This window comes from Cottoperca gobio, chromosome 19, assembly GCF_900634415.1.
Source record: "Cottoperca gobio chromosome 19, fCotGob3.1, whole genome shotgun sequence".
Taxonomy (NCBI): domain Eukaryota; kingdom Metazoa; phylum Chordata; class Actinopteri; order Perciformes; family Bovichtidae; genus Cottoperca; species Cottoperca gobio.
In genome coordinates, this window is record NC_041373.1 from 7,208,530 (window position 1) to 7,228,836 (window position 20,307).

At 40.5% G+C, this 20,307-nt stretch overlaps 1 protein-coding gene across 4 annotated transcripts in view; it reads right to left on the reverse strand.

Moving 5' to 3' along the window:
- Positions 1-17,408, reverse strand: part of LOC115024459 (ankyrin-3-like) — a 110,627-nt gene extending 93,219 nt beyond the window's left edge. For all 4 annotated transcript variants that reach the window (XM_029456021.1, XM_029456020.1, XM_029456019.1 and 1 more), the window contains exon 1: positions 16,626-17,408. In XM_029456021.1, the coding sequence (XP_029311881.1) occupies positions 16,626-16,742 (117 nt within the window). In that variant the 5' untranslated portion in view covers positions 16,743-17,408. The remainder of the gene's footprint in view (positions 1-16,625) is intronic.
- Positions 17,409-20,307: the final 2,899 nt, after the last annotated feature.

Below are 20,307 nucleotides of genomic sequence, written 5' to 3' on the forward strand. Positions count from 1 at the left end.
CGACACTGAATCCGTCTAATCACTTAATGCCAGCCTTGCTCGTAGGACAACATGCATACTCATTACTGCCTTTTTATCCAAATAAGCATAACAGTCAGCTGACCTTTCAGTACGGTGACGCCCACATTAGGAACATTCAAACAAATGCTGTTTAAAGTGGACAAACACAAGCTTACCGGTCTTTACATGAAACAGTATTAAAGCTAAAAGGTGACAACTAGTGCAGGGTGAGCATTTGTCTTTACACGCCCTGTTTGACAGTGTACACTGTCTCTCCCGGTTAGGATGGAGGAACAAACAAAGCGCACCACTCTTTATCCTAACCTCATCCACATAAGGATTTTGGTCTAGGCAAGAAAGAGCTGACTCAAATGTTCCACAGACAGTGTTAACAAGATTGCTACAAAGGTTTTAAATGCAGGGACCTATAACTCCTCCTAGAAAGCATCAGCTGGAAGAGGTGGTGGTGAGAGATTTATTTTTGCAGTTTTGATTGTGCATTTGTGATATAGTCATGAAACTGATGGGAGGGGGAGCACAGATTCTTGGAGGATTTATTGACTATGCGCTGCAGTTTGTCTTTTTACTGTCTGGCTGCCTTACCAAACTGTTATGGATGAGGTGATTCAGCAAATTATTTTTACCAAATTTTAACACACACTTCTGATGATTAGTTCAAGTCATTCAAGTACTGAAGGCTGATGATGATGGATTTAGCAATGGCATTGTCTATGTTTCCTGTTGTCACCTGATGTGTTTTCTTGTGTGTTTTGTACTTGAGTCTGTGTCCTCTGTCTCTGTGTGTTCTGTGTTTGAGACCATGAAGTTGAAGTTACTTTACTGACTTACTTTTTTATGGCTGTATTAGACCAAATTAGTTCCCATTAATCAGTGTTTTTTATGTTGTTGCATTAGAGACTCTATGGAGGATTCTGGTAGGCAGCGTGCGTTGGAGCTTCACCCAGCAGCTGGTGTACAGTGGAACACCTTCAAAGGGCTCGGTTACTCCCTAAAAAATATGAAGATGAAGATCAGACTGCTTGCTGCTTAAAAATGGAAGTGGGTCAACCTCGGTGAAGTCAAGACTCATCTCGCTCAGCCTTGTTTAACTGACACATCACAGCCAGCAGAATCAGAAAATGTCCGAGCAGAGGGAAGCAGATTGTTTTGTCAACTAATCAGTTTATTCCTTTCAGTTCTAGAAGCAGAGGAATGTGTATCTTCTGCAGGTTGGAAGGAGGCTGGCAAAGGCTCACACACTCATTCCCCACACCGACACACACCAGTTTAATGATCCGTCTTTGGTGTTTTATGACATCTGTGGAAGGGAGGGAGAGGTTGCTATGGCAACTGAAGCTCCTAAATTTGCACTGCTGCAACGAGTTCGTCGAGCGTTGAGGGACGTAAAGACTCGGCTGCTGTTAGAACTATAATCACTGACATTTGGATTAACCTACAGTACAGTGTGATGGGATGGATGCAGATGTTCCTTCGCCATAGAAGGTCCTCGTCAGGGCTGAAACATTAATCTACATTTTTATGGAAATAGCAATATCGTCTACTGCAGCGTTCAAATCAAGAGCGTTTTAAATTAAATATTGTCGTACTACACGTCATGTTCTACAGACTTAAGAAAACATCTTTGTTTGGCACAGATCAAGAACCCCTCCATAATCATGTTAATACAAATGAGAATGATGAAAGTATAATTCCCTGTAATATCACAAATCATATCGCAATTGCAATAACAGTCAAAATAATCTCAATTAGATATTTTTGGGGAAATCGTTCCTCCCTAGTCCTCTTTCAACATTACAGACACAGTTTTGAATTATGAAGAGTTGTAGTAGGGTTGTGTATTAAACTAACTGATATATGTGCATACCATAATACAGCATTGTATGTTTGGTCAGATTGAATAAACATTTAAATTGTATTCACGCAAAGTTATTTTGCCAAAGCTTGTGTCCAGACATTTAACATTTGAAAAGCTTCTTTGTTCGATTTGTGTAGGAAAATATGTTTCGAATAAATTCTTTAATGTGAGATATCACAACAACAAAAAGGTGTTGGGCATAAAATGTACGAGCATTCTGGGGATGTGTGAGGAGGTCATCATGAAAAGTTGTTTGTGTGGCTTAAACTGTACAAATCACAAACATACTCTGTAAAAAATGTTGAATATCTCAAGGTGGAAAACCTCCCTGTTAACTCAGAGTGCACAATTCAAAGTTTAGTATCCTGGATTTTAATAAGGTTAATATTAAACTATTCTATTCTGTAACATATACTTTCTACTCCAACACACACACACACACACACACACACTTTTTTTTCAGGTCCACTATCAGTCCCTAGTGGTCACTCAGTAGTATTGCATTTGCTGCAGCAGTAAAGTGTGGTGACTGTCCTTAAATGTAAACAGTAATAATTGTATGTCCCAGTTTGTTGTAAAGAAAAGTGATACAAGTACACAAAACTAATCTTTAATATAGAATCAATTCTGTCACCAATGATGTAGGCTATACTAGAGTGAATTACATAAGAATGGGTGCATTGCCTCTTTTGTTAATGTATATATAATGAAATGGGCAAATTAAGGCGTGTGTTTATGTGTGTGTGTGTTTATGTGTGTGTTGTCCTGCCTCAAACTGGTGCTGCAATCTGATTGGCCGCTTGGCTACTGCAGTCTCAGTACTCTCACAGCAGCATATGAGGAGGATAGAAACACAGCGTCCAAACTCTTCAACTCGTCTTCCCTGCTCCGTCCGCTCACATTTCACTGCAATTGAATGTGAGAAGACTCCAAATCTTTCAATATGTAATCACAAATCGGCCATATTGTTTTGTCTCTTTTTAAGACGTTGGAACTCCAGACATCAGACTTGTGCATCAACAAACCCTCCCTTCAACTTGTTCTCATTGTCAGCTGCAGGATCCGTCCCTCATTAGGTCTCCCTGCTATTGGCTGGCAGATCTGGTCTGCTATCTTCTCATTGGAAGACAGCAGATGATGCTGCTGCTGCTGCTGCTGCTGCTGGAATACAAGCAGTGTGCTGATGTAAGGCTGTGTGCACGCCTATGTGTGTGTGTGTGGCGACTGTTAAAGTAGACACACTATGCCAGCCCAAAGGGGAAATCAGACAGAAACACCTAAAGACAGACATTGATCCTGTTGGCTTCTTAAAACACACACACACACACACACACACACACACACACACACACACACACACACACACACACACACACACACACACTCTCTCTCTTTCTCTCTTACATCACATCTGCGACAAATACTAACACCCATGCAAAAAAAAAAGTAAAAGTAAACAGGTACAGTAAGAGAGAAGGAAAGCTACAGTAGCACTGATGGTTAATCTCTTCTGACAGAGACAGAGCATTGGTCATGAATAAATTAACATCTGGCCTGGACCAAAAGCACACACAGCACACACGTTGCACCAATGTCACATTCCCATCCTTAGGTGTGCATGCATTTAGTCATGAACCCAAGTATTGGACGAGTTGAAATATTGACCTGATGGTGGCGCTAGAAGAAACGTCAGAGGATCACCAGAGTCATTGCATTTCATCCTCTAGAGACGATGAATGTTTGCACCAATGTTCTTGGCGATCCATCCAATAGTTCTTGAGATATTTCACTAAAAGATCATAATGTCAACCTTATGGTGGCGCTAGAAGCAAAGTCGGGGATTACCAACGCTGGAGGAATTCTCCATCTGTGTGAATGTTTGTACCAAATTTGATGAGCTAATTAACTGGATGAGTGAAAACGTTGACCTCTGAAATATGAGGAAGATAAATTTAATATTTGGGGTTTTGGAGGGTTGATCAGAAGAAATACAAGAATCTTTATTTATTTTATTTTTTATAAAATATTTTTGCTCACATCAATAGACTAAAAGCTTAATTTCTAATTAAAAACAATTTAGGTTAGCATTTTTAGAATTCTTTGGGATTTTCCATTAAGGTTTTGATTTTCACTGAAACATTTTACCCTCTATAGAAAGATGTGGCGATTGTGATGAAATAGCACTTATCAATATTGTTATTCTAATAACTTTTATACTCCAGAGCTAAATATTAGTTTTTCACTTGTAGGCCTCAATAAACAGAGAGATGAGATGAGTAAATAATAAATAAACATACAGTAAACAGAGACAACCGAAGAAGAGAAGTAATGTAGGAGCATTGGCCTTAAACTGTACAGCTCAGAGTCCAAAGGCAATTAAGGTATTGCTCAGAAAATCAATAGGGCACTTTAGTTGTATGTCCAACATCAGCAGGGCTGTTTCCTCTCTGCTGACTCTCAGGCCTCGTGGACACACTGGGCTGTGGTTGCCATTAACATCTTACATTCTGTATTCATCCTTCGCTTATAGAGAGCAGACGTGAAACCAGAACTCCCGGGTTCTGTAGGAAAACGTCAATTCAATTCCTATTGTAACAAATAACAAAGTTTTTCTCAACAGTATGCTAAATAGTTGTGTTGGTCAGTTCATAGTTTTAGATGAGGATGGTAATTAAAAAAAACATAAACAACCGAATATAGTTTTTTATTTAATATTTCTCGATTACTGTAATGCACTCTTTACCGGCCTCCAAAAAGAAACAACGGAGAGACTTCAGCTCATCCAAAACTCTGCAGCGAGGCTACTGACTAGAACCAAGAGGAGAGACCACATCAGTCCAGTGTTGGCTGCTCTACACTGGCTTCCAGTAACTTTTAGAATTGATTTTAAGGTCTTCCTTCTTGTATACAAAGCCATAAATGGAACCGGACCAAGTTACACTGCCAACTCTCTAATTAACTATGTGCCCCCAAGAACATTGCGATCATCCACTACTGCAGGGGTGGGGAACCTTTTTCCTATCAAGGGCCATTTTATTTTTTACAACATCCTTCGAGGGCCGTACTAGTTATTGAATTTATAACCTCTGCAATTTTTTTTAAGACACAGCCCATTCATTTCACCTTTCTTTCATGCTGTGCAAAAAAGCAATTTTCTTATCCATGTATCTTTCTGTTTTATCAGAAATCAGAATCCTTTATTAGTCCCACAACGGGGAAATGTCAGCTCGTGCAGTTCGGCATGTTTCGTGCTGTAATGACGCTCGAGATTATCTCCGCAAACTAGGCACATTGGCCTTTACTTCCACAAAGAAATCATCGTTCGTCCATTTCTCCTGAAAAGTGCGACATTCTGCATCCACCTTTCTCTTGTTTACACTCGCCACGCTGCGTTCGTTGATGTCAATGACAGTCTCGTTTAATATTGAAGTTTTTTGACATGACGTGACCACGTGACCGCTCGTGTTGTGTTCAAGGACCCTGACCGTGTCCAGGAAAAACAGTCAGTTGCCCATTTTATTCTATTGCTGTCTAGATTTTTTTGTTTTTTTTCCTAGTTGATTTTTTGCGTGTGTTTATGAATTACCTCGAGTGCCGGATCAAATGGTCTTGCGGGCCGTAAACGGCCCGGAGGCTCCCCACCCCTGCACTACTGGTTTATTAAATGTTCCCAGAAACATCCAAAAGAAAATCGGGGATGCAGTCTTTTGCAATTATGCACCAAAGCTATGGAACACTTTACCTGCAGACATTAGGGAGGCAAGCTCGCTCAGTATCTTCAAAGGTAAACTAAAAACATATCTCTTTACTTTAGCCTTTTAATGGTGATATTTTATATCTCTTTACTTTAGCCTTTATTAATGGTGATATTTTATATCTCTTTACTTTAGCCTTTTAATGGTGATATTTATATATTTTTATCTTAGCCTTTTAATGGTGAATTATTATTATTATTTCTTTAATGCTGCTACTCTATGCCACTTTAAACTAATTTAAATGATTTCATTAATTTTTGCTATACCTGGTTTAACATTGAATGTGTAAAGGTAACTGAGATAAATGTCAGAGTGTTTTTGAAAAACCTGAGCTCAAATAGACTGTTTTACCACGGGGAAAAAGAGGAAGTTTCTCAGATAAATGTGTATTGGAGAAAAACTGGCTTTAACCGAAGGGAGTAAACCAGTTGAAAGGCCACAGGGGCGCATTGTTGATCTCATGCTTTCAAAATATGGCTCTCATGCTTTATTTCTTTCATAAAGAACTACAAAAGCTTTGTTTTGTAAAACCTTGGAAGTCAGTAGTTATAAACTCTTTTAATCCGGTGCGTGATTAGAAATGAGATAGATTTCTACAAGTGAAAGACGAAAAAGTGTAGCGAGCTTTATACTGCAGAGAAGAAGAAATGCAAACATGCACAGAGAGAGGGAGTAGGGAATTGTGTAAATGAGGACAATGTTTTTGGCTCCATAAATCCTGAGTGGCTGCAGGATGTTAGTGGGCCAGGACATGAATAAACTACGAAACCTTAGAAACAAAACGCAAGAATGCAGCGTTAGCACACCAGAGTCTCATAGTAGCCCACTGCAATCCTGTACTGTGAAAGTCACACACTACATGCATCCATCCTATCCTCCTGTGCACTTATTCAGGGGGAGGGGAGGTTGAGACTTATCCCAGCATGCAATGGGCAAAGGGCGGGCAATCATCCTGGACCCCTGGAGCAGCACTGAACTGTGAGATGATTTTGGCGTTATCCCACAGACAAACATTACAGAAGACATATCTGAAAAACATTCTTAAATAAAGTACAATGCATTGTTATACAGTAAATTAAACCATAACAAATTAATATAATTAGATGTAATGCAGCCAGTAAAACATTAAAATGTATCTTACATCTTTATGCATTAACAACAATAATCTAATAGCATAATAAACAGTTTGATAATGTAACTAAAGAGCCCATTTTCTTGATGATATGAATGGGGTGCTATCTTGGAATCCAGTTTTCGTAACATAGATTCCCTGAACAGGTTTGCCAGCCTCGAACGATCGGGCTCCTGGCGATCGGTTGGTTTTCTTTGGTTAGCGCTCTTACAGTTTGAGGAGTTCCATGTTCTGATTTGCCTCATGGCTGCTGTCCGAAGATCTATTAAAACAAGCTCACTAAAGTTTATAATAATATTGGAGAGTAGTATTTTACATGAAACTGCAGTTCCGCTGGTGGTGACTGCTGATTTAACATTGAACACAAAACTCTGCTGCAGAACTGAAACTATAACGTTTGCATCTTTTAGCCAACTGCAGCTGCATGTTTTTTCTTCTTACTATCTGCACAAAGTAACGCTGCCTTTCTCCCTTTTAAGTCAACATAGTTTGAACCAACTGGAATCGTCAGTAGACACAACCTACAGAGGCTCCTCGCTCACGTTCAGTGTGAGCATGGTCATGGTCAGAGAGGCAGATTAAACGTGCAGTGTGAGTTAACAAAACGTACGAGATTAATAAGGAATGTCTGTTCAGTTTAAGATGTTATAGGAGTTTATTGTTGGGCGACTGCTCTGCAGGTGAGCGGTATTGTTCCCCCACACTCCACCAAGTCTTTTAAAAATGTGGCCTAATTAGGGCTGCATTTCACCATTATTTTTATTATTGATTAATCTGTCGATTATTTTCTAGAATCATGTGTCAAATGTCAGAAAACAGGGAAAAATGTCCATCCCAGTTTCTCAAAGTCCAAAGTCTTTAAATGTCTTGTTTTGTCAGTCCAAAACCCAAAGATATTCACTTTAATATGATATAAAACAGCGACAAAGCAGGAAATCTCCATTTTTGCATGAACAAAGTATTCAAACGATTAATTGATTATTAATTAGTTGGCAATTATTTCTGTATCGCTCGACTAATCAATTGCTCGACTACTCGTTACAGCTCTCGGCCTAAATGACAGCCAATGAGAGCGGTCGACGTTGTTGAAGTTGGTTGGTCCCATTAATAGTGCCAACAGTTTACAATGCAACCGCCCTCCGTCCACACAGGAGCTGGATCCTCTCTCTCTATATGTGAGTAATACAGTCAGTCTGTGTGTCTGTCTGCCTGTCTGTCTGTCTGATCCAGACTGGTCTCCTCCCTGCTTCTCACCTTCAAAATGTCCGCTACCCCCTGACAATAAAAAAGCGGATACACAAACACAGACTCACATCCTGTCTGTGTCGTGACTCTGTGCCATGCATCAACACCTCACCCACTGAGAGCACACACGAGGGGTAGAAACATCAAATAATCCTGTCTCTTTGTTTTTCTCTCTTCTCATATGATGTGAAAGTACTTCTCCTGATCGTAGCTTTATCTAAAACATATATTTGTATTGTAAGCATCTAATATAAAGACACCCTGACATGTGAGGACGACACACATCGCAATACCGTTTCTTTCCTTTTACACATAATCTCACCGATATTTCTTTAAACAAACACACAGGGATTACCGATTCCTGCCAGAGCAAGGCTCTGTACACCCTGGAGAGATCAACAGTGTATTACAGGGCTCATTTCAACACTTACCACAATTCATGGCTCAAGAAAAACTATTTAATTTAATTTGGACGACATTAATCGCAACAAAACTCTGCTACGTACAACAGAAACTCCTCCTGTAAAAGCTGCACATGTATAAACAAGGAGATATCTAATTTCAGTCAGATTAATTCAATATACTGTGCTAAACACTAATCTGGCAGTAGAAAAGGAAAAAACAGTGGAGTGTTCAGTAAAATGGGCATGGGTTTAATCTGCTGTTGGTATGTGTGTGTTTCTAAATGAATAGACTGGCCCAGTTTTTAGTGTCGATCTTCCACTTTAGAGAGAAGAGAGAGCTGCAGGGAGGCAGAGCAAAGGAGGATGAAAGGCCTCACTAACAACATCCTCATCTTCTCCGCCACTCTCTCTCTCTCCACTCTCCAATTCCCTCCTCTTTTTCTGCCACTTCATCAATCGCTCTCCTCCATCTCTCTCTCTGATTCCCCTTCATTTTAATTTGATTTCATCCTCCTCTCTCGTCCCGATCTCTTTTATGCAGTATGTTGGGGATGCATAATGTTTTACCTCTCTCCCCCCTCAACAACCCCCTCCTTGTCGTCCTCCATCCACCAATCACGATGCTTGGTAGTTTCTGCACCAATCCTGTGGCCCAGCAACCGCCCCCCTCCCCTCTACAGTCGTGTTACAGGGAACATTAGGGTCTGGTGCCGTGAGGGTGGCATAAAAACACGAGTGCCTTCCTATCCAACACCTCTTCTCCCCTCTTCACATCTCCCCTCCTCTAACTCTCCACTTTCCTTTCGGATTTCATCTCGGCTCTCTATTCTATCTTCTCTTTACTCCAGCTGCCGTTCCCCCTCTTCTCCATAATTGAGTCTTTCTATAATTCATAACGCTCTCTCCTCAGTTAGGTCACTCGTTTTCGACTTTGTCATGTTTGCCGAGTGCTGTCAGATTGTCAGTGTTGGCATCTGGTGCTCTGTGGATGCTTTCCATGTGTTCCCGTTCAATTTAAAAATGTATCTCGAAATTGACTCATGACGCATTCTTCTGATGACAGAAACAAGTTTCTTTAGCCCGTCACTGTGTGATGAATATTTCAGCTCGGTTTCTGTAAGTCGCTACAAAAAACTGAAACACTGGAGATGATGAAGGAGAGGGTTTCATGTCGACAAGTCCCTTGAGGATTACGTTTTATAGATCTTTTATTGAGTCAGTTTTCACATTTTCTTTCATCCGTCAGTATTCTGCTTCTCTCGCCGTCAAACAGAAAGACGTGGTGGTAAACGTCTGCAGAAAAATCAGTTGTACTTTGTGTTATTGATTTGTTTCTGATTTTACATACATACATACACACACACCCACACTTATAATTTCCTGTGTTTCCGTTTAACTGCAGCACAACCAATCGCCTTTTGGGGACACAGTGATTGATAACGTGACTGATGGAAGAGGTGGAGTGGAGTAGAAGCAGGGTGCAACTCATTTCCATTATCAGTTAATCTGCCAATTCTTTTCTCAAGGAATCAATCATTTAGTTAATGAAATGTGAGAAAACTGAACTTGCTCAGAAAAACTGTGAAAAAAACAAAAATTGTCAGTTTGAACCTGCAAATATTTTGTCAATTTTGCTTGAAAATGTAATAAAAAAATTAATCAACCAGTAAAAACAGTAAAACATCATGAATGCTCACACGAATCTGCTTAATCTATGCAGAAATTACAGCATGGCGCAACAATTATAATTATGTATCGTACCATTTTGTGCAGGCATGCTTTTCAATGAACACAAACTGTAAAGCTTGATGGATCTTCGTTGATCGTATGAAAGACACAAAAGACGAGACGTTCACTCAAAATATTCTTTTCATATATACAATATTATCTTTCTTAAAAGTGTAATGCAACCTTCTACACACTCATATAAATGTACAATAACGACGGAAATACATTTAAATAAGTGTAAGAATGTAATGTTTAAATGGAGATGTGGTGGCGTACAGGGAACAAAGAGATGTAGAGCAGCAAGAAGGAGCGGGCTACAGATATGAATCTTGGCTTAAATAAGTGTCAGGGGATTAAAATGGTACAATGCCTGGTCACAAGGGACCTATGTGTGTGTGTATGTGTGTGTGTGTCTGGCCCCCCCCCAACCCTAGAAGCAGAAGTGTGGCAGAACAATAAAGCCTCCTGCCAGCTGACAGAGAAGCAGGGAGGGAGGGAGGCAGTGAGAGAGAGAACGATAAAGAGAGATATGGTGGCGGTAGGGGGGGTAGGGTTGGGGCTGCAGATGAAAAAAAAGAAGCCAGCATTGAGTTCTTCCCAAAAATAAGCCTCAGAAGAAGCCGCATTTGCACCACCCCCGCCCCCCCCCCTCGCTGATTTTCCTCTTGCTCCAAAACAACAGACATCCCAGTCATCAGTCATCCCTCTATGCAATCTTTGTTGAATGTCAATCGCTGCCATGTAAATGTTGATGCAGGTAAAATCTTCTTCAGTCATCTAATCCTCATCTTCTCAAACATCTTTAACAACCACATCTTTTTCTCATTTGGTTGAAATTGCAAGTCTGCAGCCACGCTGGCTCCGTGAGGCACAAAGTACAGCTGAGGCTGATGGGAATGTCATTAGTTTTGCAGGAATTTGGTCATATTGAATCAATTAAAAATGTTGACCTGATGATGGCGCTGGATGAAATGTTAATGAATCCTAAAAGTTATTACAACTCATCCTGAGGGGGACATAACTTTTACTAAATTTCATGGCAATGCATCCAATAGTCTGGAGGTGGAACGACCTAGAATGTATAGACGTTAACCTCTGTTTTATGTCCTTTTGTTTCATAATCTACACATATCATTAACATTGACAGTATTGCTCTATATTATTTCGATAAAGATGTTGAATAATCCCATTTTAGGCTTATTTTCTTTTGTGACTCCCCTGTAATACCCAATGCATAAAAGAGGTTATCATGAGTTTGCTTCTATGCATGTGTGTGTGTGTGTGTGTGTGTGTGTGTGTGTGTGTGTGTGTGTGTGTGTGTGAGAGTGGGGGTTATTTAAGACAAAGGACACAGTAGAGGTGAGGGGAAGCCGCCACCGACTGCTTCAGAGTCTGGAGTAACGCGTCACTAAAAGCATAATATCCATAATGATAAAGGAAACAAGCTGGAGGAAGGGAAATGATGGCAACAATTCTGACTGAGTGTTTTCATTACACTTCTCTGCCTTGAAGCCCATTTGGTTACACACACCGACTTGGTTCTGTTGCCAATTCTCACTCCGCGCTGAAAGAAATATTATCCACTTCCACTGCCTTGGAAGGTCAACACACAGATGGCTTTCAGCACAATATCAATATTGGTGTTAGAGTTTTCAAAATGAATAATGCTCAAACATAGGAGGAGAAGGTAATGCCCAAATATGCACTTAATATTAAAGACTGTGATATGTAGTTTTATTGGTCAGTCAGCCGGACAAAAACTTAACGGAGCAATTAATCAGCCAAGAAGCCTCTTAATGAATAAGTCAATCAGACTACCAAGAGAGTACAAGTTAGTCAGTTTACCAGCCAATCAACCTGAAAGCAGGGATGACTGCAATGCTACAAGAGACACAACACAAAACACAACATGGCTTGTAGTTCAATAGTGGGCTATATGTTTGTTTGAAGCATGCAGCTAATAGCTTTAATGGCAGCTGCTGCATGGTGCATTGGTCTCAGTGGTGCTTGTAATGCATGGATTTGTTTTTCAGCTTCCAGTAAGAACCATAAAACACATCACACAGCACCCAGCATTTGTGGAATGCATTCGTAATCAATTTAAAACGAAAGGAATGACATTACACGCAGTGGAGAATATATTTTAAAATGTATGAACTCTAGCAGGAGGCAGGGAGGAAACGAAAATAAGCTCATTATAGACCAAGTAGTTCAGAGAAATAGCTACAGTACATAACTTCATATAAAACCACAAATTGACATTATACATTTCTGTTTGTCTAAACAACCACTTAAATAATTAAACTAAACTAAATACTACTTGTTAATTAGTAAATTAGTTATTAGTGTAGTTGCATTTAGAATAGTAAAACATTGTGATAACAGCTCGAACAGCCATCAGTAGACATGCTAGCAGATTAGCTTGCTAGCTATAGTACTAGCTAGACTGACCAATCGCTCACATGTCCCCCACATTTCTCTTCATGTATGGGTTAAACAAACAAGATACATCATGTGAATAAGACAACTTCAGAAGTAGGCTATATTTATTTGTTTGATTTTAGACAAAGCCAGGCCAAGCTGTTTCCACCTGCCTTCAGTCTTTAAGCTATGCTATGCTAACAGGTTCTGACTCCGACTCTGTACTTTACGTAGGCTACAGACACAAAATTGTATATTGATCTTCTCATGTGACTCTTAGAAATAACACAAATAGGTATAATTCACAAATTGTTATCCCTTCACAACAAAAAAGAGAGTGAGTAAGAGAAGGAGAACTAAAAGATAAAGGGCGTGTGTCTAGCAGAGTATCTCTTAAATCGCTGTCTGAGAGCGAGACAAAAAGCCAAGAGACCGAGAAGTGAGCTGAACGAGGAAAAGAAAAGGTAATTGAGGAGATGTGATGTGAGGAGTGAGAGGATAGTGAGAGTTGTCCTCGGGTAGACAGGGTTATAGATTTACCTTGAGTGAGCCCAGGATAGCTGATACCCTCCCTAACACATAACGCTACAAACAAAGACAGAGAAACTGCTGATGTCACCCCATACACAAACAATACCACAGCAACACGTTTCCCTCACCTGTTGCCTTATTAGAGAAACCATAAATCTGTGATCACTCAAGTTCCAGCCTCAAGGTCAAACCTCCCTCCTCCATTCCTGGTCACATTCATGCTATTCAGAATCCTCAATGTCAACATTTAAAAGAGTTCAGCCTTGAATTCCTCCCACAGTGTTGGATGAAAGCACGTCATTATGCAGCAGATCTATTACACATCCAACATGCTGAGGAAGGATCGATGCCTTCAAATCGATACTTGTGTCAAACCTCGGATGTAATGTAATTTACAATATTGGTGGAAACCATGGCAGTTACGCGAATGGGATTAAATACGAAAACCATTATCGTTTTCTTGTCTATATAAATATTCTGTTATCGCTTTGCAATATTACCGACAGAATTGCAAATTTTTTGTTCATTATTACTTTACAAGGACACATTCTAACGTTTATCTCTTTGTAGCAACATGACACTGTTAAAGGTGCTCGTTGGGAGGCTATTGACAAGCAAAGCTATTGAGTTTTTTTAATTGAAGAACTTGTTAACAAAAGGACGGTTAAGATTAAAATAGGATCTTTTATTTTGTTGTGAACGACAATAACAACACAATAATAATGTCCATTATGCAACAAGTTCTTCAAACTAAACAACAAAAGTATTGAGCTGGTCACTGCCCTTCAGAAATACACACACGCGTTTTCTGATCCGACCATAAATCGTAAAAGAAAAAGGTGTAGGAGTCACTGTGACGTCAACCATTTGTCTGTGTAATACGGTTTAGAAGCCTCGGGTTTGGCATTTTGGTTGTCGCCATTTAGTTTTTTTGGAAGCAGAAGAGGCACGTTGTTGCAAAGTACAACGGAACACTGAAAAATCACAAAAAAACACACTGAAAGGGTTATATTTCTAAAACGAAAACACAAACATTACCCAAACCGGACAACACTGTGGTAGCGATCTATGGTTTATTTTACTCTAAATGGGATCATAATATCATGCTGTACTAAAGAAAACTTGAAACTAACGATTAATACCATAAACTCATTAGAAAAATGTTTACTGAGGTAATAAATCAAGTAAGAAGTATGGTCCTTTTTTTATAGACTTCTATACAATCAGACTTCTTTTTGCAACCAGTGGAGTCGCCCCCTGCTGGTCATTAGAACAAATGCTGGTTTAAGGTGCTTCATAAAGAGTAAATGGGATTTTATTACCCAACTTCCTCTTTTATTCTTGATGGACAAAAGTCATAATTACTACAAATGTGTCACTTGGACGTAGACCAGTGTTTCCCCTACCATTGTCTTGGAGGGGCGCTGCACCCCGCCAACGGAGCCCCGCGCACTGTCTGAAATTCAAGGTCTCTTTTATTAAATAAACTAAACGCTTATGCTCTTGATCTCATGTATTTGCACGTTTGAGTTTGTACTGTCTACTTTGTGCATTCACATTCTCTCCTTCGCTCCGTTTTATGAAGGGCGGGGCTTCGCAGCTGACACACACATAGGCTTGCCACAGTAGCCGGTGTTACACGGTGTTCAGTCATACACATAACATAACATTACTTGCCCCCACCGTTGTTTTGCTATTCCATTTCCTTTTTAATAGATAAAAATAAAAACATTTGTTACTTTTCACAACTAATTATTAGCGCATATGTTCTTCACATAAAGAAACTCCAATTTGTAAAGTGCATTATTTGTACTAGTCGGACGACGGTCTGTACAATTAAAATACGGAAAGTCTCCGCCCTGTACAGCAGCAGCAGCAGAGTCCCACTCATCATGGGACAAGAGTAAGGATTTGAAGTAAATGAGGCAATCTGTTAACTTTAGGTCTGAAGCGTCAGACGAAGCAGTTGAAGCCGACGCAGTACTGGGTGGAAACCTGCAGTATGGCCATACAGTCATCCAACATTAAAGACCAGAGCAGGCCCTGGGAAACAACGGCAAACTTCTTTTCTTGTAAGATGTCCGGTGTACTCATTAACATCGGTGTCACAAGTTTATAAACCGGTGGGAAACTTCCTTCACCGAGGCATCATGTACTCTGTATGACTACCCGACAACTAGCTCACAACACGGGAAGTCACCTCTATATCCATGTTGACCTTGATGCAAATGAGGTCACTGGTATTGACTCTTTGTGACAGGTGGCTAACCCCAGACTAATGATAGCCAGGGGCTAGTCAGCATGTACACACACACACACACACACACACCCAAATGTCAGCATGTACATACTCAAGCAAACACAAATGATTTTAACAAGGCCTAATCACAGTTAGTACACACACACACACACACACACACACACACACACACACACACACACACACACACACACACACACACAGGTCAACAGAGTTATTCAAACACTCAACATCAACTCCACTGAAATCATTTTGTGAAGCACTGAGAATGATTATTGATACCAAGTCAAACCTATTGATCACCTTATGCACGTTTGTGTGTGTCTTAACTCTGTCCTTGCACAATGGTGCATGTGCACTCACACAGACACACACACATACACACACAAAAAAACAACCCACACCTAACCGCAGGGTGTGACTGCTGAGGCTTCCTGGCTCCGGTACGCATTCACACACATTTGAAATCAAAGTATCCAGAAAACACACATTACTACATATCAGATGAAGGGGAGATGAAGCAGGGGAGGAGGGATTTTAAAGCGTGTCGACATAAAGAAAAATGTTCTTATTCAAGAAAGTTAACATGGAGATGGAGTGGGGTGACCTATCAAAGAGGGGTAAACCTGAACATATAAGGAGGTTTTATTACAGAACAAACTCATTGAAAGTGTGTGTGTGTGTGTGTGTGTGTGTGTGTGTGTGTGTGTGTGTGTGTGTGTGTGTGTGTGTGTGTGTGTGTGTGTGTGTGTGTGTGTGTGTGAAAGGATTTTTGAAATTATGTTTTATTATTTTTAGATTTTTTTGAAGAACTAAAGACAACATTGATGTCTACTCAGTGGAATATTGTATAACAGCAGCACAAGTGAACTGTCTCTTTCACATATTAATAGCAACACCGCTGCCTAAAATACCAATCTGCCCTCTATAGCTTAATCCTGTTATCTTTTCTTTTCTTCCCTGTCCGTGCGCTCTTCTCATCCATCTTTCACTGTCTTTTTCACCCTCTCACCCCACCTCCCAGTATTCCCAATGGGACCACCCTCTTATCACACTGGGTGTGTATGTGCATGAATGTGTGTGTGTGTGTGTGTGTGTGTGTGTGTGTGTGTGTGTGTGTGAAGAGACTGCATCATGACAAAAGAGACCCCACTAGACCGACTCGTCTCACGCCTGCCTCTCTCTCTCTCTCCCCTGTGTCAGCTCTCATTCCTCCATTACTTTCTTTTTCTCTTGTATTTTTTCTCCTTCTCTCCTCATCCTCTTTCTCTACCTTTTTCTTTAATTCGCGGGAACGCTTCCTCGCCGCCTTCTTCTTCTCCTTCTCATCCTCTACAGTGTTGAGGTTCTCATCCGCCCTTTTCTTTATCTGTGAGGCAGCATGCGCCATGCTGCTCCAGTCCAATTAATCCTCACAGGTGGGAAACGGGAGAAGGAGGGATGAATGAAGGGATGGAGTGTGCACCCAAAGTCTCCTCTTTAGCCTTTTCTTCTTAGCTCCTAATTATCTTTTGTGTTCCTCCTATATCCTCGGCCGTACTTTTGTCAGAGAAGTAGCCGTCACAGGTGTGTGAGAGGGAAGGATTTTCTTCTCCTTGTTTTCAAGATTTCCCTCTTTCTTTTGTTCTTTATCTCCCTCAGCAGCTATCCACACTGTGCAGATGCAAAGGTCCAGTTTGGGGCAGGGCAGAGACAGGACACGCTCCTCAAGCTCCGCCGCTGTGAAGGCAGCTGCTTCCACTTCTCAGCGCTCAAAGTGCAAAACAAGTGCCAATCATAGCAAATACAAAAAAACTATTTATTTATATGATCCACCGTAAGGGGAAATTGTCCTCTTGATTAAGAATAATGTATAAAAACAGTTATAGGAAGAGCTCCAGGGTTGGAGGTCCAAGAAAGGGGCTCCAGCCTTTAACCCAGCAGAGTGCTCTGTCGTCTGGGTAAATAAACTGGTCCTGCTGCCTGCTTGACTGGTTCCCAGAGCCGGCTGCCTGCACCTGAGCACTGAGCCATCCTCTATGTACACTCACACGCTCAGTTCGCGACGTCTCGCCGGGACATATGAACAGGAGGGGAATGACGGTGGAAAGGAGGTTGAGATAGGAGGGGGAGGAGGAGGAGGAGGAGGAGGAGGAGGATGGGTGAGAAAGGAGGAGGCAGAGAGAGGTAGAGAGAGCAGCTGGGACAGCAGAAAAAAAGGAGGGAGTAGGGATGGATGAATACCTCTGCTTAGTACCAGCTGGTGAGAGATACAGAGAGAGAAAGGGAGGATGATACTTCACACAGTACTTACAGCACACACACACACACACACACACACACACACACACACACACACATTGGGTGTCCAGTATAACACAGTGTGTGAGTGCAGTAAGTGTGCAGCCATGATGCTCCTGTTATGAAACTTCTCTCACTCAGCCTCTTCGCTGCTTGATCCCAAATGTTCTTCTCAAAACAAGAGCTGACGATGAATTCATCTCTCGCTGATCTAAATTTACTTTCATCACAGTTTTAGCTTTTCAAAAACTGTCTGAATCTTGTATTGTTAAACTGAGACAGCAATCAGGAACAACTAATCATCAGCATAAAGTCGAGATCAGAAGTCAAGAATATTTAACTTGTGTGTTGTGTTGACACTCGTGGTCCCCAGAGGAAATGGTACCGTTACAGCAGCTTAGCAAAAAAGACAGGCAAACAAAACTATTCAGTACTTTATCGACCACAACTTAAATAAATTTTAAAGGATTTTCATTGTACATTAATACTGTAAAATATTTTTGTGGACAAGTACTGTAAAATTAATGTTACGCCATCATCAGGTCTAAATATATAAAAATATAATGAATAAAAAGTCCATTATGCTGTTACATTGTCACATGGAGACACCATTTTAAATTAACTGGATTAAAATCAGCATTGCTTTGCTTTTAGTGAGCAAACTCCTTAATCCTCCATTAATGGCTACAGTGTGTGCAACATCTCATAGACACAAACAGTCACAGTAAGTCAGTGAGATATCAAAGACAAAGTCACACTTTTCTTTTTTTAATTATTGTCTTTGCAAACAAGCCAAAAGAGAGATATTGGGGGGAATCCTGTGATACAGAATGGATACAGGGTGCTGGAGGCTGCATGTACTGCATATGTAAATGTTTTGATTCAAAATAATGATTTGGATAAACTACAAACATTTTCCACTTGAGTTTTTAGAAATGAACGGGAAAGGTACATGCAGGCTGCTGTACACTTATGGATCAATTATTAAGAGTAATGCATTATTCATAATAAACTGATATACTCAGATATGGGAGAATCATACCTTAAGGGGACACCATTAGGATTTTTGTGCAATTAGCTATCGTCAGGGAAGCCCCATCCATAAATTAATGAGAAGCAAATAATATCCAGAGTTGCCTGAGGTGACAAAAAGGATTTTTCTCTACACTTAAATATAACAAAGCCTCATGACCTAATACCAGCAAACAATTAAAAAAAAACAAGATGTTCTTAGAAGATCTGTAATGTTTCCATCAATTCACAGTTTACAGTCAGTGTGTTCAGGAACGTTATCAATGCATGTTTTTAATGCCTCATTGAGTGTTTCCAGTGTGTGTGTGTGTGTGTGTGTGTGTGTGTGTGTGTGTGTGTGTGTGTGTGTGTGTGTGTGTGTGTGTGTGTGTGTGTGTGTGTGTGTGTGTGTGGAGTGCTGGGATGAGCTCATGTCGGTAGAACTGCAGCCTTTGAATATTAACAACATGGGAGAGGGGACAGGGACATGTGACCGCAGAGCAGTCTTGCTATTGGCTGTCTGGGAAGTGAGCGACACATAACTGGCTACTTGGAAAGAGAGGTCCCGCCCACAACATGACAATAACAAAGAGAAGAGGAGAGGTTGTCTCAATACAACAGCCAGCCTTTTGGAGTTATTAGCTCTGGTATTATATTAATTAATCTGCAGTTGGGCTCTCAGTAGGTTTCAGCCTGTTCTTGACAAGACCGAACATATTGTATTTACTGTATGCCTGAAGATGATTTATATCAAAGGAAATGTGCAAACCTCACATAAGGGTATGCGTTTTGTATGTTGTACTATCTTTTAAGCGTAACAGCTGCTCTACAGCTTGTGCCCCAGATATTTCCCTCTGGGTGTGATCCAACAAATGAATGAACATTTGGACCTGACTTGAATGGCATTAACTGCAGCATCTAATGTAAGCAACACTCTACACATAATTGTACATAATGACCGTGTATTTAACTCCTGTAAATAAAACTCTCGCTAATCTCCTAACGACCATAGATTGATTAAGATAAATATATCAGTCGGTCCAACACTTTGGTCAAGATATCTCAATTCATGGTTGGATTGACATTCATAATCCCCAGAGGATGAATCCTCCTGACTTTAGTGATCCACTGACTTCCCTCTTGCGCCACCATGAGGTTAACATTTGCGGTTTAAAAACCTATTTGATAGATTTCCATGAACTGTGTTGCACACATGTATGTCCCCATCAGGATGAATTGTAGTAACTTTGGTGACCCAATAACTTTTCATGTAGCACCGTCATCAGGTCGAATACCTGTAATACTAAGAACCATGAGCCTCAGTTGTACTTTGTGTTTAGTGCTAATTAGCAAATGTTTACATGCTAACACACTCATTTAGGATGGTAAACATGGTAAACGTCATACCTGCTAAACCTCGGCATGTTAGCATGTTGATATTAGTAATTAGCTCAAAGCACTGCTGTGTCTAATCACACTAGCATGGATGTGGACTTTCCCCTCCAAGTAAGGTATTGAAAAAGATTGTTTTGGTAGTATTACAGAAACATTGTAGTAGTCTTAAAAAGTCTTTAAAAAATGTCAAATGATACCCAACCTTATCACTGTGGCTATAGCAGAATAGTACAACAGTACAGTGGTGCCCACCACCGGCCGCAGACGGC